Source organism: Myxine glutinosa, chromosome 7 (genome assembly GCF_964187855.1).
Source record: "Myxine glutinosa chromosome 7, kmMyxGlut1.1, whole genome shotgun sequence".
Lineage (NCBI taxonomy): Eukaryota > Metazoa > Chordata > Myxini > Myxiniformes > Myxinidae > Myxine > Myxine glutinosa.
The window spans coordinates 163,239,166-163,266,597 of record NC_136267.1 but is presented as its reverse complement, the minus strand read 5'-3'; the positions used below and the strand labels follow the sequence as shown (position 1 = coordinate 163,266,597).

Genomic DNA, 27,432 nt, shown 5'->3' with positions numbered 1-27,432 from the left:
ATGGGCATGTCCTGAAGGCCGGCGGCTTGATCGCCGGAGGCGTTATAAAAGCGCGCGCACGAACCAACGTGGTTGTCGATGGTGAGGAGTTGTTGGAGAGTGAGATCGTCCAGGGAAGCACAAAGCCTGCTATTCGTCGCCTTGCTCGCCAAAGTTGGACCAAGCAAAGGAGTTAAGCAAGAAGCCTGGAGAAAGCACGCGACGTCCACACAGCAACACAGCCACAGCCACAACAACAGCTGCTTCAGATACAGCAGCTTGGGGTCTGGACGGCATTTTGGAGCAGGGCCGCGAAGGAACGGCGGCTGCTAAACGCGCCGATCGTGCTGCAGGACCTCTTGGACCTTCCTCTCCCTCCAGCCATCCACCTCCTGCCTTTCCATCCTTTTGTGTACGTGAGTTTGTTCTGTGTGTCTTGTCCCTGGGTATTTAATTAAGTTTGTATAAGGAATTTGCACTGTCTCTAAAATCTTCTGTATATTATTTTCTTATCTTTCCTTCTCCTTGGTTTTTTTGAGCCTGTAAATAGTAAATAAATTATATTCGTATTTCCAACCTTTTTGCCTTCTTCACATCCGTGTCGCCTTTGTCTTTTCCCTATTGAATATCTGTGGCGCGATCCGGCCAACGTTCAGGAATCAGGTTAGTCGGGGTAACTGTTAGGGCCGCGGGGCGTCCGCTCGGCAAAACCAACATCTTATCCGCGGTCCGTACCAATATATATATATATATATATATATATATATATATATATATATATATATATATATATATTGTTATGGTTGAGCAATAAAAGAGACCCCCTCTAGTTAATTACACGACAACATGAAGCCTGCATTAGTTAGTTATTTCTTATTAAATGTAAAGATTAGCTCCCTTTCCATTCTGTAGTAATTAAAGCATATATGCGTTGAGTTAGGCAGGATTCCAACCCCTTGTGTTATTGAAGAAGACGTTGGTTCATGGGTGGGCGAGCACGGGCTGGGGAACCTTCCAGAGGGAGGCGGGGCTGAATGAACTACCGCACGTGACGAACAGCGGCCAATGGTAGGTCATGGAACCTTCCAGAAGGAGGCGGGGCTGAATGACCACACGTGACCAACAGCGACCAGTGCTAGGCCGTGGAACCTTCCAGAAGGGCATTTCCCCCCTGATAAAAGTCCGTACTGATCGTAGCCCGGGCTGGTTCTCCTCCGTGCTGGTCATCCTCCGAGGTGGTTCTTCTCCGTGCTGATCGTTCCTCCGTGCTGACCTTCCTCCGAGCTGGTCGTTCTCCAAGCTGATCATTCTTCATGCTGATCCTCCTTCGCGCTGTCTACCGGATCGGCCTGTACGCTCCGCGCAGGAACTGCCCTCACCCGAATCAGCGTCCGCACGTCCTCCCCGTACGAGTCTAACCGGAGTGACTTATCCCCTGTGTGTGTGTGCCAGGCGCCTGTGTTGGGAATAGCAAGGTAAGGATTTATGTTAAGACTGCTTCTCGTACTTTTTTTGTGAATAACGACGTGTACATTGTATTTCCTCTCGACCTGCCCGTGTGCGTCCTCTTCCCCATTGACCCAGCATAGTTCGAACCAAATTCGTCTGCTCGATTAGGTCCGTAGATCACGCAGTGTAAAACCGTGACCCACACCGTGCTATTCGCTCGGCGCGCCTGATTGAACTAGGTGTGGGATCGCGAGGGGTTCAATACCCGGTCATGTGGTCTCGAAGGTATTCAGATCACGGTCAACCCTTCGGCCCGTGGTTGGGGGAATGGCGACTGGAGTTGCTCCGCAACCCGCCGGGCGTGAGCTTCGTCGCGGTCGACGGCCCGTGGACTGTGGGGAAGCGGGGTCTTAACCCCTCCCCTTCGTATGTTGACAGACACGGGATCCGCAATAATATACATGCTGTCTCATGCCCTAAGGGCAGAGTAACTGTTAGATTCAGCATTCATACGAAAATGGTAGCACCCAGCGCTGCTTTAGTGCAAAACACAAAGCAAGAGTTTAAAAGACCCTTCCTATGTCCTTTTTCTCAAGACTGCATGGGGTAAGGTGTTCTATGACTCTAGTTTTACCTGTGCCTCGCTTCTGCCTCTTTTATACCCGTGGTGGAGTCTCCCTTCCATTATCAGTGTCCCTGTATGACTTTTTTGATGAGGCAATTTTTTATTTACAAAATTGCTTGCAAAGGAATAGGAAATTAAGTAATGTTACACTTTGTGGAAAAAAAAACATTTATTAATAATAATGATACAACCCAATTTCAATTGTGTACAACACCAATTTGCTATTCACCATTTTAAACCAGGATTCTGGACCTGAGGTCTGAGTGGAGTCACTGGAAAAACAACGTACATTCCAATGTAGTTCAGTCGCAGGCTCAAACAAAGTATATTGCAAGTTAAAGAAACAATATGCAGGAACAAACAAAATCCAGTTGTACTGTTAATTTATTGGCATCAATATTCACAACGCCTTGGTCTCAGCTCGAGTAGAGATTCAAGAGGGCGGGTGGGGGAAGTTATTTCAACAAATGTCACAAAGGTACAGGAACGACCCAAGTTTCCAAAAAGTTACCCTGAGGGTAGAATTCATTCTCACCATCAGCATTGCTTGCCAATGGCAATTAAAAACAACCGTTCCAATATTTACTCCTTTTAGTCCAGATCGGCTCTCTTGCGTCAGAAGTTTGGGCCTATCAAGACCATACTTCATATGCCTCAAAGTGTTGTAGAGAGAACACAGGGCCTGTCCCCCAAAAACCTTCGGGAAAACTGTAGGTGCTGCCTGCAAGATACTCTCCAGGAAAGTGAGCAGTTCTACCCATCCCGAGTCAACAAGCAGTCCATTAGGTCAGTACAACCTAGTAGCCTTGAAGGCCATTGTAGACTTTCCAAGTGGGCTCTTGCTTCAGCACTCGCTGCAGCTCTGAAAGGAGAATTTATTCCAAGTTAAGCACGTGGAAAAAGAAAGTTGCCATAATTGTAAATTGTAAACGGTCAGAGTTTTGTCTGTTAAAAACAAGGTAAAACATCTCAAACAAAAAGAAGGGGGTTAAAAACATTACATATGGTTACAAAAAAATGGACATTAAAAATATGATCATTACCAACCGTATTGGGACAACAAATTGAAACCGGAAATGAACACAGATACCTGCATTGAATTCTTTTTTTTTATACCTCCACGCCAAAGGCATTGTTTGAGCTTTCCGTCCACTATAGGTTTTCGTTACCACGATAACTTAAGAATGGCTGAAAGGATCCAAGTGAAACTTCGTACAAGTATGTACAACTAGAATGTAAAATAACCATGCAATAACTATGGAATTTGCTTGTAAAGAGGTGAAAGGTCAGAGGTAAAAATTCTGTTATCGAGCTAACTTACGAACCAGTCATGGGATTTTGACCAAACTTGGCAAAAGTATATCTTCTTATTATAATAGAGCAAACGTATATGGTTATGTATGTCGCTATGTATGTATGTTTATATGCGACGAAAACGTCTTCTTCTTCTTCAAATTAAATTACCACCCTCTTAATTGCGTTAAGACTGCTGAAACCCCTCAGACCTTTGATGACCCTTTAATTCCCCCAAGACCCTTCAGACCACAAAGACCTAAAATACCCTTCAAGGCCCTGAGGCTCAAAAAGACCCCGAATACCCAAAGCCCCAAAACACCCCGAAGACCCAAAACACCCCCGAAGACCCAAAACACCCCCGAAGACCCAAAACACCCCCGAAGACCCAAAACACCCCCGGAGACCCAAAACACCCCCGAAGACCCAAAACACCCCCGAAGACCCAAAACACCCCCGAAGACCCAAAACACCCCGAAGACCAAAAACACCCCGAATACCCAAAACACCCCGAATACCCAAAACACCCCGAATACCCAAAACACCCCGAATACCCAAAACACCCCGAATACCCAAAACACCCCGAAGACGCAAAACACCCCGAAGACCCAAAACACCCCGAAGACCCAAAACACCCCGAAGACCCAAAACCCCCCCTTAGACCCAAAAACACCCCAAAGACCCAAAACACACCGAAGACCCAAAACAGCCCGAAGACCCAAAACAGCCCGAAGACCCAAAACAGCCCGAAGACCCAAAACAGCCCGAAGACCCAAAACAGCCCGAAGACCCAAAACAGCCCGAAGACCCAAAACAGCCCGAAGACCCAAAACAGCCCGAAGACCCAAAACAGCCCGAAGACCCAAAACACCCCGAAGACCCAAAACACCCCGAAGACCCAAAACACCCCGAAGACCCAAAACACCCCGAAGACCCAAAACAGCCCGAAGACCCAAAACAGCCCGAAGACCCAAAACAGCCCGAAGACCCAAAACAGCCCGAAGACCCAAAACACCCCGAAGACCCAAAACATCCCGAAGACCCAAAACACCCCGAAGACCCAAAACAGCCCGAAGACCCAAAACACCCCGAAGACCCAAAACAACCCGAAGACCCAAAACACCCCCGAAGACCCAAAACACCCCCGAAGACCCAAAACACCCCCGAAGACCCAAAACACCCCCTAAGACCCAAAACACCCCCGAAGACCCAAAACACCCCCGAAGACCCAAAACACCCCAAAGACCAAAAACACCCCGAAGACAAAAAACACCCCGAATACCCAAAACACCCCGAAGACTAAAAACACCCCGAAGACCCAAAACACCCTGAAGACCCAAAACACCCCTAAGACCCAAATACCCTTAAAGACCAAGAAGAACCAAAAGAACCTTAAGACCCAAAAGCACCTGAAGACCCAAAAGGTATAAGACCCTTAAGACCCAAAAGCCTCTGAAGACACCAAAGACCCAAAAGACCATGAAGACCCAAAACACCTCAAAGACCCAAAATACCCTTAAAGGCCCAGAGGATACAAAAGACCCTGAAGCCCCAAATGGCCATGAAGACCCAAAACACCATGAAACCCAAAAGACACCGAAATGGTCAAAGATGCCTACCCCTCTGAAACGATGTGCGGTGAGGCGCGCGGAGCGCGCCGAGTCACACGCTAGTACAGTATTATGATGCAAAGATCAACTGATTAAATTTCGGGATCAAAGGTCAAGTCAGGTAAAAATGTGATACTTGAGACCAGCTGAAGAGATTTAATTCAAACTTGGTATAAGTGTGTATAATGATATAATAATGTGAGTGGAGGCATATTGGTCGACGTCGAAGATTGCCGTTCTAGTTTATTATTATTACCAGGTCTATGTGACTACTGCTACTACTGTACTGCTGCTCATGACAGTTATATTGTTGCGAATATGGAATTTGGCCTCCATATCCGCTTGTAAATATTCCCCTATTTTCTCCAATACTCCCCAACTTTCCCCGATCCCCCATTCCCTAGTCCCATTGCATGTAAATAACAATCAGTAGAGCCGACCTTCCCCTTATTCCCCCATTAAATGTCGTGCCCAGGTCCACCGCACCACACGTAGACAACTTTCGGACATCTTCCTAGTTATTCTTATTCTATGTCAGTTAAGGCCTCGTCTCCATTAATTATGACTCTTCGTTGCACCAGAATGTGATTATATGGCATCAGTAGTGAGTTTAGGACCTTTCCCATACCTCCTCCCATCTTCTTCCCCAAACAACAACAATAACAACAACTACAACAACAATTACAACTACAACTACGACTACAACAACAGAGGGGCGGGGAGTGTGCGTCCTCACACCGGCTCGGTTACCCGCCATGACCATACGCTCCACGGCGTTACCCCGAAGGGGCTGGCTGTCAGCTCCTCGTCAGGGGCGGAGCCAGTAACCCCCCCCGCACGCACCCAATGAGAAGCAACGTGCCGATTCCACGAGGCGGAGCTAACGAGCCGAGGGCGTGTCACTCCCCGCCGGATATACGCGGCCACGCGCCGGATGTGACGTCAGATGCGCCCCCAGCCTGGAGAGAGAAGTCGCCACCCCTCGAGCGCTGCAATACCTCCACCGCATCTCTTAAACTGGACCGTACGTGATCCGGCCCTGAGCCCAGGTGCACCTGGAGCGATCGCTACCCGCCTGTCCTGTCCATCAATCCCCGTGTGAGTGAGCCTTGTCCCGTTTATCTGTCGTCCGTTGGGGTTAATATAAGTGTGTTTAAGTGCCCACCTTCCTATGTTTCCCTCTTGTCCCTGTAATCTAAACCTTCCGCATTATTGTAATAACAACCTTTGAGAACCGTATCCCTGGTGTCGTGTCGTATTAATTCCAGCCGTGTGTCTTCTTTTTCCTTCATTGGTCTAGCATAGCGCGATTAGTCAACGTTCGGGCACAATCGGGTAACTTGTGCAGACGTGGTCATACCATAAAACCGCTCGGTAAATAACATCCAAGCCACGTCTGTAACAATTGGTGTCGAGGAGTGGAATTCGAACCCGGGACTAAATTAGTTAGGCCCAAATTTTGGGAGGGAAAATCGATTCGGAGCGCGTTTCCCGCGCGAAATTATAACGGCGAAATTTGAATTTGTTTTACGAAAATAAAAAAATAAAAACCGAATTTTGAAAGTCGCGCTATGGCGGATCAAGACAGCTGGGGTCCGGTAAAGGAGAGTGAGGTAGGGTCGATCCAGGACCAAAATGAGGGACAGGAGGAGAGCGAAGCAGTGAGGGCGGCAGGTTCGCAAAATAGCGCCGTCACGCACGAAGAAGCGGGCGCGCAAAATGGCGCCTCGCTGATCACCGCGCCAGCGACCGTGGCAGCGCCCCCGATGGATTGGGGCCTTTTTTTTATACAAATGAAGGCCCTTATGGCCCAGAATAGTGAGCGATTGGAGAACCGGATGGATGCTCAGGGTGAGCGATTGGAGGGCCAAATGAGGGGTACCGGTGAGGGATTAGAAAAGAAATTTGAGGGGTTAGACAACGGGATAAAAGAAGTAAAGAATGGGTTAACGGGGGTAGAAAACAGAATGGCCGCTCAAGAGAATCAAATAGAGGGAGTGAAAAATGGGTTAGAGGGGTTAGAAAACAGTATGGAAGGCAAATTGAGGGACATGAGGGACCAAGCGGAAAGGGAAGTTAAACAAATGGAGCAGCAGATAGAGGGGGTCAGAATGGGGGTAGAAACCAAACTGGATGCTCACAGGGAGGAAATGGAGCAGATGAGGGTGGCATCTGGGCAGGAGATGCAAGTGATGGGAGAGGAGATCAGAAGAGGAGTGAGTGAGGAGGTCGGAGGAGTGCGCGAGGAGGTGAGGCACTGTAAGGAGCGCATGGAGAAAGAGGTGAGAAAGGGGACTGTAAAATTGCAAGGTGGTATAGAGGAGTTGACGCTGGGAGTAGAACAACTGACAGTGGGACAAAAGGAGTTGGGGGACCAGGTAAAGAAGAACACAGCGGTAATAGAGGGTTTAAAATCGACACAGAAGGAGATGAAAAAGGACGTAGGGGTAATTAAAAAAGAGTGCCAGACGGTACATGAGGACCTGACGAGGAAAATGGACAAGGTGGTAGAGGTAATGGAGGTTAAAGAGCGGGAGGTGCGGGAGCACATAGAAAAAAATAAAGTGGAGTTAGAGGAAGAACTTAAAGGGGCGCACGAAGAGATGAGGGAGATGAAGCAAAAATTAGAAGAAGTGGAAGAAGGGGTGAGCGAAATTAAGAAGCGACGGAGAGAGGATAAGAAAGAGATAAAGGAGGAAGTAAAAGAATTGGTCCAAAGTCTGTGTTCGGATCGTGATGATGTGCTCATTAACCGGATGAGGGATTCGCAGGTGATGGAGGAGAAGCGAAGAGAAAGAGGACCCGGTGTAAGTGGTGACCAATATGGTCGTGCGTATGATGCGCCAGGTGATTTAATAAGCTTGGGGGTCGAGATAGACCCGGATGTTCGTGAGAGGCCAAGAGTGAGGTGTATGGCTGGTCCGGAGGGTATGGAACGAGAGGTGCGAGGTGTGGGTGAGCAAGGTTGTGGTGGTATGGAATGGGTAGCGGGTTGCGGAGGTGTGACCCATGCATCGACACCAACAGGGGTAGTTGTTGGAGGGACCGGGGAGGCACGAGAGCCCCTTGGGGGTAATGTACTGTGGGGGCCCGGCCGGTTCGGCCCCGCGCTGACCCCGCAAGGGGCGACGCACGGGGTCCGGCCGGCGGGCAACGACTCGCATACGAGGTGGTCCCACAAGGTCCCACTCGCGCCGTATGACGGCAAGAGTGATCTACGCGCGTACCTGGCGCAGTTCGACTGTGTGTGTAAGGGTAACGGTTGGGGTGAGGACGAAGGTGGAGTACACCTGGTGGCCGCATTGCGCGGCGCGGCGGCGGAGGTGCTGACGGCATTACCAGCGGGTGCTCTCACCCTGCCAGCCCTCCGCGACGCCCTAATTAATCGATTTGGAATAGAACAGCAGAGCGAGCTTGTTAAAGCTCAGCTCGCGCTGCGAAAGCGCAAGCCCCAGGAAGCCATCGGGGAACTTGCCCACGACATTCGCCGCGCAGTGGGGATCGCACATGCTAGCATGGCAGCGGATTCCCGGGAAAGCCTGGCGCTGGACCATTTTATCCAGGCCCTCCCGGATATTGAGCTCCGGCAACAGCTCGCCATGTGGCGCCCGCAGACTCTGAGCCAGGCGGCTGACGCTGCGGCCCGTTGGGAAGCAGCGAGGCCCCTGGCCCGGGGGGGCGAGCGTCTCGCAATGGCGGTCCGCCAGATGGGACCCCCGATGGAGGGCGGACCCCTTAGGGGGCCCGCCCCCGACGTGGGTCCTGACCTGGCGGGCATGGTCCGGAGGCTGGTGGACCAGCGCCTGGCAGGACCTGGACCATGGCAGGCGGCCCCGGAGGTGGCCCGCGGTGGACCACGAGCGGGTAATCCAATTCGGACCTACAGGGGGGGGAATTTGGAATTCCGGAGGCAAGCACCTTACCAGGTGAGGTGCTATACCTGCAACCGCCTGGGTCACCTGGCGCGGCACTGTCGAAACGCGCGCCGGGATGATCCCCGGCAGTTGAGGTCCTCAACTCCGCCCAGGGGGGAGCGGGTTAGCCGACCCCAGACACCCCCCCGCCAGACCCCGGGAAACTAGAAGGTGTCGGGCACGTAGGGCGGTGTTCGGCAGCAGAGGATGGAGGAGAGCCCTCATTGACGCGACAGGTCATTTATTGTGGCCAAATTGGAACCGGTAGCCTGACAATTAGATGCAAAATTGCCGGCGTGGGGGTAGACGCCGTAGTGGACACAGGAGCTAGCGCCACGATCATCAGCCCTGTGGTCCTTGATTCGAGTGCAGGTGGCTGGGATAAGATCCAGCGCCTGCAAAATTATAGTTTGCAGCTTGCTACCGGGGTAACGGCCCCGATCATAGGGCGTGGTTCTGTGACCCTCAAGTTAGGGTCGGTAAGGAGGGAGATAGATGTTTGGGTGGCGGAGGTGTGCGACCCATGTTTAATAGGGTTGGACCTGTTGACTGCCAGCGGTTGTAAAATCGACTTGTGCCGGGGGATCCTGCAGGTGGGAGTAGAAGAGCTGCCGTTAGGGGGAGTGAGCACGGCCGAGAGAGCGGAGCTGGAGGCTTCCGAGGCCGTGACCATCCCCCCAAGGGCCGAGGCGATAGTGCCGGCCCGATGGGCAGCTCGCCCAACATGGCAGGAGTCCTGCGGCCTGGTCGAACCGGTGGCAGCGCAGTCCATACCGGGTTTAATCGTGGGCCGCACCCTTGTAAAAACGAACGGACCGGTAGTGGCCGTCCGAGTAATAAATATGAGTACAGAACCACGCACTATAGTAAGGGGCACGAGGGTAGCTGGCTGCACCCCCGTTGAGGAAGTCGCGACAGTGAGGGGCGAGAACGTCCAGCCGAGCCGACCCCGGGGGGAGCCTTCAATGACAAGTAGGAATTGGCCCGATCCCATTTGCGAGATGGTAAATCGTAGCAGCGTAGAGTTGGGAGGTACCCAGAGGGAGGCCTTACACAAACTGGTTGGGTCCCATTTGGACCTCTTCTCCTTGTCCACCGAGGATATTGGACGTACGGGCCTGGTGAAACATCAGATCCACACCGGTGAGGCCCGGCCTATTCGTCAGGCCGCCCGACGGCTCCCTTGGAGCAAGAGGGCGGAAGCTGACGAGCAGGTTGCAAAAATGCTCGACGCAGGTGTGATCGAGCCCTCGGGAAGTCCTTGGATGTCACCTGTTGTGCTGGTCAAAAAGAAGGATGGGACCACGCGGTTCTGCGTGGACTATCGCCAGCTAAACAACGTGACACTCAAGGACTCGTATCCCCTGCCAAGGATTGATGACACCCTCGATGCCGTTGCGGGCTCAAATTGGTTCACAACTTTGGACCTCAAGAGTGGGTATTGGCAGGTGGAGATGGATAGGGCAGGGAAGGAGAAAACGGCATTTTCCACAGGTAAGGGACTGTATCAGTTTACTGTGATGCCGTTTGGTTTGTGTAACGCCCCCGCCACCTTTGAGAGATTGATGGAGCATGTACTAGGCGGCATGCCATGGCAATCATGCCTGGTGTACCTGGATGACGTCCTGGTACATGCCCAAACGTTCCCCCAGGCACTAGCTAATTTGGACCAGGTGTTCGGGTGCCTCAGACAGGCAGGGTTGAAGCTGAACCCGAGTAAGTGCACTTTGTTTGCAAGAGAGGTGGCCTATCTAGGTCACGTGATTGGCCGCGAGGGGGTAAAAACAGACCCAGACAAAATTAAAGCGGTAGAGGAGTGGCCCGCACCACGTACCATCAAAGAGGTGCGGGGATTTTTGGGACTCTGCTCCTACTACCGGCGCTTTGTGGCGAAATTTGCGGAGTTGGCCCGTCCCCTCCACCGGCTTACGGAGAAGGGGACGCGATTTAATTGGACACGGGAGTGCCACGAGGCCTTCCAAAAATTGAAGGGGTGTCTAACATCCGCACCCCTTCTAGCTTACCCCACTAGTGACGGGACATTTACCCTGGACACGGATGCGAGCCAGGAAGGATTGGGCGCAGTTTTGTCTCAGACACAGGAGGGCGTGGAGAGAGTGATTGGTTATTATAGTCGGGCCTTAAGTAGGCCCGAGAGAAATTATTGCGTCACTCGCAAAGAGTTATTGGCTATGCTGGCTGCCATGAACCATTTCCACCCGTACTTGTACGGGCGGAAATTTTTGGTTAGAACTGACCATTCCTCCTTGCAATGGCTCCTTCGGTTCAAGGAACCGGAGGGCCAAATTGCAAGGTGGTTGGAAAAGTTGCAGCAGTACGATTTTGATGTGGCCCATAGGGCCGGGAAGGCCCATGGTAATGCGGACGCACTCTCTCGGCGTCCTTGTCTGGGGGAAAACTGTAAATTTTGTGCGAGACACGAGGAGAGGGAGCAATTGGGCGATTCCGCCCCGATTCTCGTCGTCCGGGCAACCCGGGTGAGAGGGCCAATTTTGCCACTAACCGCGGACGAGGAATTTGGAGAGTTGGCTTGGAGCACGGCCCAGCAGGAGGATCCTGTTCTGGGGCCGGTGTTCCAATGGGTCAAATTGGGGCAAAGACCAAAGGGGGAAGAGGTCACCCCCCTCGGGGCACAAACAAAGGCATATTGGGCTCAGTGGCAGACCCTGGAATTGAAAGGCAACATCTTGTATCGCAAGTGGGTGGAGGTTCCCTCTGATCGAACTTCCTGGCTGGTGATAGTCCCTGACAAATTCAAGAACGTCATATTGCAACAGGTGCATGGTACCCGCTCCGGCGGCCATTTGGGCAGGACAAAGACAATATCTCGGGTCCGCCGGAGGTTCTATTGGGTGAATATGGGGCGCGACATACAGGACTGGTGTCGGAGATGCGACGCCTGTTCTGCCAAAAAGGGACCAGCACGGAGGATGAGGGCCCCCCTTCAATTACATCAGGTGGGGGCCCCCCTTGAGCGGGTGGCTATGGATATTCTAGGACCGCTGCCCCGCACCCGCCAAGGTAATAAGTATATCCTCGTTGTAATGGACTATTTCACCAAGTGGCCGGAGGCCTACGCCCTCCCCAACCAAGAAGCAGGGGTGGTAGCGCAGGCCTTCGTGGAAGGATTTGTGTGCCGGCATGGGATTCCACAGGAGTTGCACACCGACCAGGGACGAAATTTTGAGAGCAAATTGCTAAAAGATGTGTGCAGTCTCCTGTCAATTCGGAAAACCAGAACAACGCCTTTAAGACCTCAATCTGACGGGATGGTGGAAAGATTCAATCGAACTCTAATCCAACAACTGGCACTGTTCACCACCACCCGTCAGGATGACTGGGACGAACATCTCCCTTATTTGCTCATGGCCTACCGAACCAGCCAGCACGGGGCCACCGCATGCAGTCCAGCGTTGCTTATGTATGGGCGGGAGTTACGGGCTCCCGCCGACTTGCTATGCGGTCCCGTGCCAGACACAGTGGTTAACCCGCCGAGGGAGGGGTACGCACGTCACCTAGAGGAAGGCATGGAGCTAGTCCATGCCTTCGCCCGCCGCCAACTCCATCTGGCGGGGGAAAAGATGAAGCGCAGGTACGACGACCGGAGCCAGGGGAGTCAATACGCTCCGGGGATGAAGATTTGGTTCTTTAATCCCCGGAGGCGGAAGGGAAGGTGCCCAAAACTCACCTCCCCCTGGCAAGGCCCAGGAGTCGTCCTGTCGCAAATCTGTGACGTGGTCTTTAAGATCAAAATGGGGCCACGAGCCCTCCCTCGGATCGTCCACGCCGACCGGATAAGACCTTACACCGGCGAGCAGGCGCCCCCGTGGATTGCCTCGGCTTTAGATGCCGAGGCGGGACCCAGTACCTCTGAATAAGGGGGGGCTTATTAGTGCCAGGGGACTGGGGGATTGAGGAGCGATAGGCCCGGTGGGAGAGGGTGGCATCCCTGCCACCCTTCCCATGGTGGGGGGGGCAAAGGAGCAATAGTTTATGGGGTGTATGGCAGTGAAAACTAGCCCGGGTGGGTTAGGTTATATTGATAGGGCCCTAGAAGATGACATTAGGTGACGTTAAGATTAGTTAGTGACTGATACCTGTAGTGGGGACGCAGGTAGATTAGTATGGATGATAATGACGAGGGAGCGCAATAGTTTAAAGGGACGACTGGGAAGCGCAAGTTTCAGAAGGGAGTAGTTAGATGAGATGATGCCGCGTGTGTGTGAGAATTGAACAGGTGTGATTGCACAGGTGTGCAACTGGACAGGTGTGTGGAGCAGTGAGTGAGTAGTGAGTGTGTGGATCAGCGCGAATGCGCTTGGGGAGAGAAGGGTGCAGGCGGCACCAAGAATGAGAGCACAGGTGTGCAAGTACAGGTGTGTGGAGAGAGTTGGAGTAAGTGGTACGGAGTGGTGTGCATGGTGCGAAGGTGTGAATGGGGGAAGAGTGGACCCCCATCACGGATACCCGGGGCGGGTAGTGTAAGTGTTAGGTAGAGGGTACAGGTAAATTGTGGTTGGATATTGGCATTTGTGGTGCGGTTGCAGAATGGTATTGTGGATGGGTGCATTAGTGTTGTGGAAATGGCTGGGCGTGTAGCCTGTTAGTGCGTGTAGTTGGTTGGGCACTCCACCACTGTGAGGATGTCGGCCAGGTGAGGCCGCAGGTGGGCTCTGGGAGCCGGTAGAGTTGTGGATGGGGCCCGAGGATCCGGAGGATGGACCCGGGTAGCCCAGTGCCAGAGAGGGCACCGAGTGGGGAGAGAGCCAGAGGGCCTTCCCCAGGTAGTTAGGTTAGGGTAAGGAGCAGGTAAGCTCGGAGGCAACTGCAGTGGTGGAGGTGTGCAGGTGGGTAGACCCACTGGGAGAGGTACACGCCGCAGCCCAGAAATTGTGCGAGGGCACCGGGAGATGAATCGGGGGAGTGAGACCCCAAATTGAAGTGCACCACAGTTTGGCCAATGGGAATTGGTTTTTAGAACCCATAGTGTAAGAGGGCCAATGGTTTGGCCGGAGAAAGACCCCGGGTAGTGTAAAGTTGTTAAAGTCATTTAGGAAATAGTTAGGATTGATGAACCTGTCGCACCATACGCAGCCACTTACCTGTGGTGATGATGATGACTCCACACCTGTGTTTTCTTTGTTTTGTGCAGGAAATGAGATTGCTGTGAGGATTTGTGAGACGCATCACGACGTGGATGAGACATTGGGGTGATTCCATCTCTCCCTCCCTAGGAGGGACTGATGATGAATTGGTAATGGCAAATTTTGATGAGAGTTGAAAATGGCAAATTTGATTGGTTAGGAGGGAGAGAAGACGAATTTGGTTTATGGGAGGAACGGGGAAGACAGTAGGGATGTTTGTTGATTTGTAAAGTAGATGTTTATGGGTAGTGTTGTGTTGTGTGGATACAGTAAGGGGTAAGGGAGGGGCCATGTAGGTTACCTGGTGGGGGGGGGCGTACGATAGGAACGTACCTGTCTCACCTGGTTCCCATGTGCCCCCAGTGTGCATTACCTTATATTGCGTGCACTTTTGCGCCCTTACCACCTTACTCACTTGTTTCTTCTTTTGTCTCCCACCTCCGAGGATCTGGCTTTGGGGTAGAGAGAGAGGAGAGAGAGGTGCTGGCTGCGCAGTTGTGGGCCTGCACTTTCGCTGTTTGCTGCCGGGATCGATACACCATATGGACCGCAATGTTTGTGGCCACCCACAATGGACCGCAGTTCGTTTGCGGCCAAGCACCACCCGGGGATGGACCTATGGGTCAACGTGGCACCTATGCCATACAGGTGAACCACTAATAGTTAACACCACCAAGTGCACCACAAGAAGAGCAAGAGACACCTGCAGGGTTAGGGGTTGTCGAATTTATTTTTATTCCAATGAACAATGGTGACTGCACCGATTGGTGGTGGGGTGGTGCTTTTGATGCTGGGAAAGGGTGCTCTGCACGTTATTAAAGGCCGTCGGCCACAGAGCACTCGTGGGTTGGTGTATCGATGTTGGCAAGCGCGCTCTCTCTCTATGCATAACATCTGCATGTGTTCCTCCAAAAACAGGTCCTGGATCGTAGTGTAAATAGCAGCGTAGTCTTGTAAATAATGCTCCCTACCGGCTGTATGTTTAGTTTGAGGATTCTTTCCGGATTCGGTTATCCTGTGGGTGTGTTTCTGTGAGGAGAAGGGTGCAACGTCGCAGGGGGACATATTTACTCATTTGTGAATATCTGTAAAACTGTCGCACTCAGGGTAGAGTTAATAGTAGAGGGAACTACATTGCGTGCCACACTAAAGTAGGTAAAAATTTATCGGGTCGGGACGCCCCGAGGGTAGAGAAGGGTGCAATGTTGCGAATATGGAATTTGGCCTCCATATCCGCTTGTAAATATTCCCCTATTTTCTCCAATACTCCCCAACTTTCCCCGATCCCCCATTCCCTAGTCCCATTGCATGTAAATAACAATCAGTAGAGCCGACCTTCCCCTTATTCCCCCATTAAATGTCGTGCCCAGGTCCACCGCACCACACGTAGACAACTTTCGGACATCTTCCTAGTTATTCTTATTCTATGTCAGTTAAGGCCTCGTCTCCATTAATTATGACTCTTCGTTGCACCAGAATGTGATTATATGGCATCAGTAGTGAGTTTAGGACCTTTCCCATACCTCCTCCCATCTTCTTCCCCAAACAACAACAATAACAACAACTACAACAACAATTACAACTACAACTACGACTACAACAACAGAGGGGCGGGGAGTGTGCGTCCTCACACCGGCTCGGTTACCCGCCATGACCATACGCTCCACGGCGTTACCCCGAAGGGGCTGGCTGTCAGCTCCTCGTCAGGGGCGGAGCCAGTAACCCCCCCCCGCACGCACCCAATGAGAAGCAACGTGCCGATTCCACGAGGCGGAGCTAACGAGCCGAGGGCGTGTCACTCCCCGCCGGATATACGCGGCCACGCGCCGGATGTGACGTCAGATGCGCCCCCAGCCTGGAGAGAGAAGTCTCCACCCCTCGAGCGCTGCAATACCTCCACCGCATCTCTTAAACTGGACCGTACGTGATCCGGCCCTGAGCCCAGGTGCACCTGGAGCGATCGCTACCCGCCTGTCCTGTCCATCAATCCCCGTGTGAGTGAGCCTTGTCCCGTTTATCTGTCGTCCGTTGGGGTTAATATAAGTGTGTTTAAGTGCCCACCTTCCTATGTTTCCCTCTTGTCCCTGTAATCTAAACCTTCCGCATTATTGTAATAACAACCTTTGAGAACCGTATCCCTGGTGTCGTGTCGTATTAATTCCAGCCGTGTGTCTTCTTTTTCCTTCATTGGTCTAGCATAGCGCGATTAGTCAACGTTCGGGCACAATCGGGTAACTTGTGCAGACGTGGTCATACCATAAAACCGCTCGGTAAATAACATCCAAGCCACGTCTGTAACAATATACTTAACAGAAACGTTCCGCTTACAGGATATCGACATTCCTACGTCTCCTGATGGCAATTCCTAGTTTAATTTTTGCAGGCTCATCCATACTCCTGGAGGTGGCATTGCTATCAATGTGAAGAACTCTTTTCATCACTATCTATGCTAAACCCCCATAGCCCTCTGGATTACCTCTGGCTGTGCACATTCCTCTCCACAACACTTACCTACCATTTGACATTACTTCATTATGATTATTATACTCGTACATACACATGCATTTTCTCTAACATGGAGCAGTGCATAACCATCTATCCCAACTTTGTTCCTCGTCCGCAGCGATTTAAACTGCCACCATGTCACCTGGCTGAGTGTTAGGGCTGCATCAAGTTTAGGGTCCTCAATATACTAAGCCTTCACAGCACACCTATCTTCATCCATCGAACTCACTTTTAAAATGTGAATTGAAATGCTACAAATTAATACTGATACCACAAATCACCATAAAGAACAAGTACAAGGTATGACTATACAGAACAAAGAACAGGCAGAAGGTATGGCGTAATTAGTCTTTGTCCTGCATGGTGGGGATTTGTCTTTGTCCTGCATGGATTACATGTGCAACCTCATCAACCTCCTCATCTCCCACCACAACCCTCGATGAGCCTTCGAGATTGTTATCAATGGGTATCTCGTTGCAGTTCCTCGAACTAGGATGAAAATGTTTGGCATCAGAGTATTTTTCAGATATCCTCCAAAACTATGGAACTTGCTACCTTTGAAAATTTGCCACATCATTTCCTGCTTTCAAATATTTTAAAACACCATCCTTTTCCAGTTGCTGTTTCTTAACTTTATCTTTTTTTCTTCTTCCCCTTCCTTTTATAGTAAAGCAGTTTGGGATTGTGGGAAAAATGAAGAGCTCCAAGAGAGAGAAAAAAAAATTGATAAAAATAAAATAAAAAACAATCAGTGGCTTCCACTGAACATGTGAGGTAAGTGGTTCGATTCTGACCCTGGCAGTGTCGTACCAAGCAAAATGAGTGCTGGTTCCTTCCTTGACACTCAGCACTTAGAGGATAGAGCACGGGTAGACTTGTGGGTTGGCATCCCATGGGGAGGAGAAAATTTCTCAACTGCCCCGCCAATTGGGAAGAGAAAAGAGACGTCACAAAGATGGGCGTACACGTAGTACCCTGATAAGATATTCACTTCTCCCAAGGTCAGCAGCTTTGTTTATCTGAAGTCAAGTCCGGCGTTGTCTCGTGTATGTGTGTGCATTGTGTTGTAGCTCCTCTGGCACGAACCTTATGCCTAAGTCACACATAGGCGGATATTTTGGCGACTACCGGCGACTGCCGGCGATCAAGATTTTTCGGCGACCACTGGCGATTTCGGGTGGTCAAATATGGTCAGGCGGCAGTATGGCGACTGCAGGCGGCCACATTGCGACTGCATTGCGACGACGCCCCGAGTGGGATGGCGACTGTTGAAGATCGAAGACGACTGCATTGCGGATGCACGGCGGCAGCATGGCGACAGTCTGGCAGCTAGATTACGACCGATGGCGGATCGCGGCGACTGCATTGGGGCCGGGTGGCGGTTTACTCCGACGTCCGCAAGACTGCAATAAGACCGCCGGCGATTGGAGACGATTCACACAACTTTTTAAATCTTTATTTCTCTATTTTACATTTCCCTTTATTCATTTCAATGATGTATGACATGAAGCATAAAGATGTTTGATGTGCAATAACAAATAACAAAGATGTATCATTGTAATGTAATAATCAAACTTTTCTGCAGGGAGAGAGAATGAAAAGAAAGTCCAACAAATTATTTCCAAAGGACCAAAGTCCCAAAAATAAAGTTCCCAAAAGTCCCAAGTCCAAACAATAAAGCCATATCCTTGTCGGCACCACATAACCTCACTCCACGGAGACCCTCACACCATCCTGTCTTGCCATGGAATGGAGCTCAGCATGAGCCAGCAGTAGGTCATTCGCAGCAATATCTTGGTCCAGTGCTGCCAAGTCATTCAGAAGGACCAGCTTCATCCTATGTTCATCATCCATGATAGATGTTGGTAGAGAGACCCTTGGTAGACCTTGACCATACTGCAGTGAGCTGAAATGTCCACCCCTATAAACCTGGCCTGAAAATCGTGGAATGTCGTAATGCAGTCGCCAGGCAGTCGTATCTTTGTCGCCAATGGCCATAACTCGGCCGCCACTAGTCCTACTGCTCTCGTCGTCAGTCTCCCATAGCCGCAGGGGAGACGTGGTAGTTCTTCTGTAGTCGATATGCAGCCGCAACAGTATCGGCCCGTAGTCGGGAAGATGCCGCAGGAAGGCCGTATGGCATTCGCATCTCTGCCGTGCTAGCTGGTGGGGCGATTGCGGAAGACTATGAGCGACTGGGTTGCAGCCGCTTTACGCTCTTATTACGGATACCGACGACAGCATGGCGGTTCCATCACGACAGCATGGCGGATTTTTTTCGAATGCGACTGAGCGCGCCGTTTTTAAACATTAAAAAAAATATTTGGCCCCTTTGCGGCTCTTGCCGACTGCAGCCGACCTGGGGAGGATAACCACGACTACAGGCGACCGTCCATTACGGTTTCATTACGATTGTCGGCGGGTGGTGGCGATTTTTCCAGTCGCCAGTAGTCGCCGACAAATCCGCCTATGTGTGACTTAGGCATTAGACCCAGTCAAGGTAAAATATAAAAACTGTGCATTTTGTCTTTGAATTTCCATCCAAGGATTCCACATTATTCAGATGCCGACTTTGTCCAACAGACTAAGAAATGTGTAAAACTGGTCATTACCAAATACAAACACAACTCACCTTTTTTCTGTTCGGCCGTCAGTTCTCCTTTTGGAAACTCGACATCAAATGTGATGACGAGGGCGCCACGCTCATTGTTGTTTTCAAAGTTGGACAGCCCCTCGCCTTTCTTGCGCATTTTGGCACCTGGCCACGTGACTTTGTCTCTTACAATGTGCACCTGCCATTTCCCACGTCAGAATGAAAAAAAAAAGAAGATATTACAATCCCATATGCTCACAATCTAGAACAAACAGGTATCTTTTGTTTTAACATTCAATCCAAACAATTTAAGTAAACAAAGAGATCATCTAGTAAAAAAAAAAAATACTTTGTAGCATGATAATATTCAAGACATAAAAGATGAGGGTAGACAAGAGAGGTTCCCCCTTCCCACCACACTTTCTGGAGGTTTTAGGTTTTCATCGACCCTCAACCGCAACAATGAAATGTGTACACTCACAACATATTATGAAGCAGTTTTCCTTGCAATTTATTTAATACATTTTATGAAAAATTTGAATGAGCGATAAATTACTTAGCAACAAATATTACTCGTAATTGATTCTATGCTTTTGGAAACATTGTTTTCATCAATGCCACACGACACGAGCATAATTAATTATATTCGGCCGCAACCGCTCCGTATCATGTACTGACCATTCCATCGCATGCGCAAACTGGCACTTAAGAGGGCCACTTGACAACACTTGAGGACTTGTTTAATTACATCATCATATTAAAATAAGTAATTGGACACCGCTCCTTTCCTATGCCATCTCCAGGCGCTGCATAACGTCATTGCCAGACACCGAAGGGGGCTCGGCAGTGACGCACGCTGAAAGGGAGTACTCAGTTTTCACCCTGGTTGTTTGTTTGTTGTACACCGCACCTTTCCTATGCCATCTCCAGGCATTGCAAATCGTCATTGCTGGGCACCGAAGGGGGCTCGGCAGTAACGCACGCTGAAAGGGAGTACTCAGTTTTCACCCTGGTTGTTTGTTTGTTGTACACCGCTCCTTTCCTATGCCATCTCCAGGCATTGCAAATCGTCATTGCTGGGCACCGAAGGGGGCTCGGCAGTGACGCACGCTGAAAGAGAGTACTCAGTTTTCACTCTGGTTGTTGTACACCGCTCCTTTCCTATGCCATCTCCAGGCATTGCAAATCGTCATTGCTGGGCACCGAAGGGGGCTCGGCAGTAACGCACGCTGAAAGGGAGTACTCAGTTTTCACCCTGGTTGTTTGTTTGTTGTACACCGCTCCTTTCCTATGCCATCTCCAGGCATTGCAAATCGTCATTGCCGGGCACCAAAGGGGGCTCGGCAGTGACGCACGCTGAAAGAGAGTACTCAGTTTTCACTCTGGTTTCTTGTTTTCTTTCTTGCTTTCTTGTTTGTTTGTCCGGACGATATCTCAGCCATCCTTTAAGCTAGGAAGCTGAAATTTCGGCACAATAGTGAGCAAGTCCTTTGTCAAAAACCTTATTTTTTTTTTTGATTAATCAATAAATTGAGGAGTTATTTAATTATTAGCGATTAATTAAGTACTTATTTAATTAATCAAATTTCCTTTCTCTTCTGACCATTAACTCAGGCACCTTTTGAGTTAGGAAGCTGATATTTGGACATGCCAATGACCAGGTGATTTGGCTGCAAAGGATATTTTTGATTTATTAATTAATCAATTAATCGATTAATTATTTAATTATTCGATTAATGACAAAAAATGTTTTTTTTTTTAAGTTACAGATTCTGATGAAATAGTGGTAGTTTATGTGTTCTCTGACCAAATTGATTAATAATTTAATTTTTTTATGATTATTATTTATTTATTTTCATTATTAATCATTTATTTATTTTCTTTCTCATTTGGCCAATATCTCAGGCACCTTTTGAGCTGGGAAGCTAATATTTGGACATGAGTGACTAAGTGATGTGGCTATCAAGGATATTTTTGATTTATTGATTAATCATTTAATCGATTAATTATTTATTGATTAATTATTTATTGATTATTCAATTAATTATTTGATTTTTTATTAATTACTGATTTAATTACATTTCTAAAAGATACATCTTCAGATGAAGCATGAGTGGTTTAGTTATGCTATTAGCCAATTGATTAAGAAAATATTTTGTGATAATCTTTTATTGATTTTAACTATACAATTAATCAATGAATTAGCGTACACCTCTCCCTCCCAAAGCAGCCTCTATGAGCTGCACTGCGGTATTGCCGGGCGCCAAAGGCGCCCCGGCAATGCCACGCTGTAGGATATTTAATTATTTAGCAAGGGGGCGGTGTACTTTGAATGTATGTGTACTTGTTGTACACCGCTCCTTTCCTATGCCATCTCCAGGCATTGCAAATCGTCATTGCCGGGCACCAAAGGGGGCTCGGCAGTGACGCACGCTGAAAGAGAGTACTCAGTTTTCACTCTGGTTTCTTGTTTTCTTGTTTTCTTTCTTGTTTGTTTGGTTGTCCGGGCGATATCTCAGCCATCCTTTGAGCTTGGAAGCTGAAATTTTGGCACAATAGTGGGAAAGTGCTTTGTCAAAAACGGTATTTTTTGATTAATCAATAAATTGAGAAGTTATTTAATTATTAGCGATTAATTAAGCACATATTTAATTAATCAAATTTCCTTTCTCTTCTGATCATTAACTCAGGCACCTCTTGAGTTAGGAAGCTGATATTTGGACATGCCAATGACCAGGCGATTTGGCTGCAAAGGATATTTTTGATTTATTAATTAATCAATTAATCGATTAAGTATTTAATTATTCGATTAATGACCAAAAATTTTTTTTGTTTTTAAGTTACAGATTCTGATGAAATAGTGGTAGTTTATGTGTTCTCTGACCAAATTGATTAATAATTTAATTTTTTTATGATTATTATTTATTTATTTTCATTATTAATCATTTAATTATTTTCTTTCTCATTTGGCCAATATCTCAGGCACCTTTTGAGCTGGGAAGCTAATATTTGGACATGAGTGACCAAGTGATGTGGCTATCAAGGATATTTTTGATTTATTGATTAATCATTTCATCTATTAATTATTTATTGATTAATCGATTAATTATTTATTGAGTAATCAATTCATTATTTAATTTTTTATAAATGACTTATTTAATTAAATTTCTAAAAGATACATCTTCGGATGAAGCACTAGTGGTTTAGTTATGCCATTAGCCAATTGATCATGAAAATATTTTGTGATAATCTTTTATTGATTTTAATTATACAATTAATCAATCAATTAGTGTACACCTCTCCCTCCCAATGCAGCCTCAATGAGCTGCACTGCGGTATTGCCGGGCGCCGGAGGCACCCCGGCAATGCCGCGCTGCAGCATATTTAATTATTTGGCATGGGGCGGTGTACTTTGAATGTATGGTGTACTTTGTCGCGATCATCTCGCGAGATCTTGGAGACGGCGGCAGGGATTTTCGAAGCTCCACACGGTCTCCACGTTTTTCGAAGTTAAGTCTGTTCACAATTGTATTTTGTCGAAACTGTATTTATCTTTCGGTGTGTGAAGTTATTGTGTGCAACTTTGGTTGTTTCTCGGTGTTTATCTTTCATAAATTGATCGTCTGTTTGCCGTGTCGCGAGCAAGGCCTTGTACAGTGTGCACTGTACAACCTTGAGGCTTTGTTTTTCTCTCAGTGGTCCGTCGTTTGTGATCCAATAACTTTCGTTCTCTGTATTCCCAGTCTTTTCACCCATAGCCTACTTCCTTGTGTAAATCTCAACTCAAAAAAAAAAAAAAAAAAAAAAAAAAAAAAAAAAAACATTTCCTTCTCTGTTCTCATTCGTTTATTCATTCTTATTCGTTCGTTCGTTCTTCGACCACGTGTTTCTCCCCCATTTCCCCAGATAGTTTTCACTCATTAACCTTCAATGTTTACACTTTCCCCTCAAGTTATGTATTCCGTCATATTTTATAACACCTTTTTCTTCTTCTTCTTTAAAAGGCTGCTTTCGACTTGCTCACCAAATCAATTCATCCCAAAAAAAATATCCATCTCCTATAGTGCCTTTGTTCTACATTCCCTAAACTCTCCTGCACTCCATCCTCCATCCAGCGTCCTTAAACGTATTTTTAACTCGAAGGTCACAAGAAACTCATTTTGCAATAAATGTTCGTTTCCCATAAATCGTACACTTTCAAAAATCCAATCTCACCCCTCCCCTCCAAATCTTCCCCATAACCCCTCCCCTCCAAATCTTCCCCATCACCCCTCCCCTCCAAATCTTCCCCATCACCCCTCCCCTCCAAATCTTCCCCATCACCCATCCCTTTCAAATCTCCCCCCTTGCCCCCTCCCTCCTAAACTACTCCCTCACCCCTCCCCGCCAAGACGCCCCCTCGCCCCTCCCCTCCTAGACTCCTGCCTCACCCCTCCCCTCCAAATCTCCCCCATATCCCATCCCTTTCAAATCCCTCCCCTTGTCCCTTCCCTCCCAAACTCCCCCCTCACCCCTCCCCTTCAAATCTCCCCACCCTCATTGCTTCTCAATTTCCCCCCGCTCACTCCCCCTCCTCAAAGCGTCCTCCCCGCTTCTTCCCCCTTCAAACTCTCACCTCCATCTCCCCCAACCTTCTGCCTCGCTCTTCCCCCTCCTCAAATAACACCTCATTGTGGCTCACCCAATCACCATCAAACCTTTTGTCCGCCCCATCCTTCCCTTTCTCCGAGCTATTCTGAAATCTCTGACACACCTTCAACAGCTCTCCCTACCTCTTCCACCTCTTCCACATCTTACCCTACCCCTCCTCCCCCCTGTTCTGTATCTGATGCTCCCCCTTCCTCTTCATTAACGGTATGGACCTCAAACATCCGGGGCCTTCGTTCAAACTTAACTGATCTCTCCATACAGGTTGCTTCTGTCAAACCAGACGTGATCTGCTTAACAGAAACTTTCCTCCTTTATGATGTCTCTGATTCCATAGTATCTCTCCCGGGCTACTCCCTCCTCCGGTATGATAGACCTGAGCCTCGTCCTGGAGGCGGGGTTGCTATCTTTATCAAAAACTCTCTTCCTCACTCGCCCTGCACTGCACTCTCTCCACCTCACCCCCAGGAATACCTCTGGCTACGGCTTCCCCTTCGCTCCCACCTCTTGTTCATATGTGTGTTGTACCGTCCACCAAACAGTGATGACTCCATCTACATCTCGCTGTCTGATGATATGGACCAACTTCTATCTACTCATCCCAACTCTCTCTTCCTCATATGTGGTGATTTCAACTGTCATCATGCCAGTTGGCTGGGTGTGGGTACCTCTCTCACCAGCCATGGCTCCTCAGCAAAGGACTTCTGCGACTCACTGGGACTGACACAATCTGTCAATTTCCCGACCCGGATCTCAGTCAACGGAACATCTTCTCTTCTGGACTTGGTTATGACTAACTTCCCTGAAAATGTCTGCTGCTCTTCTTCTGCTCCGATCGGATCATCTGATCATGTCCTTGTTAAAGTGGACATCTCTCTGACCATCCTCAGGGAGCCTGCTCAGCGTCGACGAGTCTGGCATTTCACTCAGGCCAACTGGCACGGTCTTCAAGCAGCCATCAATCATCTGGACTGGTCTCCCATCTCTACCACCTCTGACATCAACTCATCCTGGGAATTCTTCCAAAGTAAATTGCTCTCTCTCATGCACAGATTTATCCCATCTCGTCTTCAGTTGTCATACCCTTCCTCCCGTCCATGGTACACGGAATCTTGTGGTGAGGCTGTTGCCCAGAAACAACTTGCCTTCGTCTCCTGGAAAGCAAATCCAACGGAAGGAAATCTCATTTCCTTTCACAAAGCCCGAAACAAGTGTGTGTCCACCCTCAGGAGAGCCAGGAAACAATATCTCTCCGTTCTCAAGACCGAACTCTCTTATCTGTCTCCCTCTTCCAAATCCTGGTGGCGTCTGGTCAAATCCGTTTCTGGTGTTTGTTCCCCCTCCATCCCCTCCCTTACCTCAAACGGCTACACAGCTGACTCCGCACGTGAAAAAGCTGAATGCCTCAACTCTGTGTTTGCCTCTAAATCTTGTGTCCCAAACCCATCCCTCTCTGTACCCACCATACCCAGTCGTACCCTGCTGCTCCTGGACTCCGTGTCCTTTCCTCCTGACAAGGTGGAAAAGTTTCTGTCAACCCTCGACTCTGATTCTGCAACTGGACCCGACGGCATCAGCCCACGGGTCCTAAAATCCTGCTCTGCTGCTCTATCTCACCCTCTCTCTGTTCTCTTCACCCTCTCTTTTGCTCAAGGTCAACTGCCATCTGCTTGGAAATCAGCCAACATCACCGCTTTGCACAAAAAAGGTGCAAAAACAGATCCTAGCAACTACAGACCAATCAGCCTTCTCCCAATTATCAGCAAAGTCATGGAATCCATCATTGCTTCTGATATGAAATCTTTCCTCTTCTCCAATGGCTTGATCTCTGATCATCAATTTGGTTTCAGACCAGGTCACTCTACTCTGGACATGCTGCTTCTGCTGTCTCAACAATGGATGGAGGTCCTCAATGCCAAACAGGAAATTAGAGCTGTCTCCATCGACATATCACGTGCCTTCGACACGGTCTGGCACCCCGCTCTGCTCACCAAACTCTCCTCCTTTGGTATCCATGGAAATCTCCACGCATGGCTGGCGGACTTCCTCTCTAGTCGTCTTCAACGTGTGGCCCTGAATGGGTTTCTCTCATCTCCTCTTCCTGTTCAGGCTGGAGTTCCCCAAGGCAGTGTTCTGGGCCCCGTGCTTTTTCTGGTCTTCATCAATGATCTCTCTGACTCTCTCGAAAATCCTCTCTATCTCTTTGCTGATGACTCCACTCTCTGCCGCTCCATTCCTCTTCCCTTAGATCGGCAGTCTGCTGCCTCCTCACTCTCTGAAGACCTGGACAAAATCACAGACTGGTCAAACAAGTGGAACATGTCTTTCAATCCTGACAAATCTCACACTCTTACTATGTCTCTCCGAAAAGATCGACTGGACAACCCTCCCATCTACTTTCTCAACAATCCTCTCCAAGAAGTTCTGTCGCTCAAGATTTTGGGTCTCACTATCTGCCATGATCTTTCTTGGGAAAACCACATTTCCAAGCTGGCCTCCAAAGCCAGTCGCCGACTGGGCATCCTCCGTCGTGCGAAGTCCTTCCTCGGCACACCTGAGCTCCTCACCACATACAAGGCTTTCATCCGCAGCTCAATGGAATACTGTTCTCCCCTATGGGCTGGTGCTCCTGCCTCACACCTAGCTCGGCTTCACGCTGTTGAAACCAAAGCTTTCAGAATTATTGGAATCTCCCGCGATGAAGCTATCTCTGAGGGCCTTTCACTCACTCACCGCAGGCAGGTAGGTGGTCTTTCTGTCTTCTACCGACTCCTCTCCGGCCTTGCACCCCCAGCTCTCTCTGTGCTCTGTCCCCCAAATATTCCTACAGGTCGCACAAGATCTGCCAGCAACCCTCTGATGGTTAAACTGCCGAAATCTCGGCTCTCCGCTCACCTTCACTCTTTCATTCCTCTTTTCTCCCGCCTCTGGAACAAACTCCCTCACTCCCTTCAATCCCACTCCTCCCTCCAGGTCTTTAAAACAGCTGTTCACCACCATCTCTTATCTTCCCCCATCCAAAACCTTGATCTTTTCTACCCCCGCTAATTCACCCCAGATCCACCTTGTTTGAAATTCCAACTTCTTTCCTGGAAGTCCTGGCAGTGTCCATATGTTTTATACCTCTCCCACTGCCCCCTTCCCACGCCCCCCCCCCCCAAAGCCCTCGCCCTCTCTCAGATCTCTCGATGTCTCCATGTCTCTCGGTCCCTGCTCTCAAATGTTGTGTTTGTGTCCTTCCCCCTCTCTCCCCATCTTGTCTACCGCTCCCTATGTTATATGTTTTATATGTCGGTTTGTCTTTCTGTGTGATTAATGTTCGCTCTTTCACGAGCCTCGATATTGTATACAAAAAAAAAAAAAAAAAAAAAAAAAAAAAAAAATAATAAAATGTGTACTTGTTTGTTTTCTTGTTTTCTTGCTTTCTTGTTTGTTTGTTTGTCCGGGCGATATCTCAGCCATCCTTTGAGCTAGCAAGCTGAAATTTCGGCACAATAGTGAGCAAGTCCTTTGTCAAAAACGGACTTTTTTGTTATTTGATTAATCAATTAATTGATGAGTTATTTAATTATTAGCGATTAATTAAGTACTTATTTAATTAATTAAATTTTATTTCTCTTCTGACCATTAACTCAGGCACCTTTTGAGTTAG

The 27,432-nt window shown here is 48.9% G+C and overlaps 1 protein-coding gene across 1 annotated transcript in view; it reads right to left on the bottom strand.

Moving 5' to 3' along the window:
• Positions 1-2,419: 2,419 nt before the first annotated feature.
• DNAJB11 (DnaJ heat shock protein family (Hsp40) member B11) overlaps positions 2,420-27,432 on the bottom strand; it is a 66,895-nt gene continuing 41,882 nt past the window's right edge. The window contains exons 9-10 of the mRNA XM_068123519.2: positions 19,173-19,332; positions 2,420-2,915 (exon numbers count right to left, since the gene is read on the bottom strand). Of these exons, the coding sequence (XP_067979620.1) occupies positions 2,851-2,915; positions 19,173-19,332 (225 nt within the window). The 3' untranslated portion in view covers positions 2,420-2,850. The remainder of the gene's footprint in view (positions 2,916-19,172; positions 19,333-27,432) is intronic.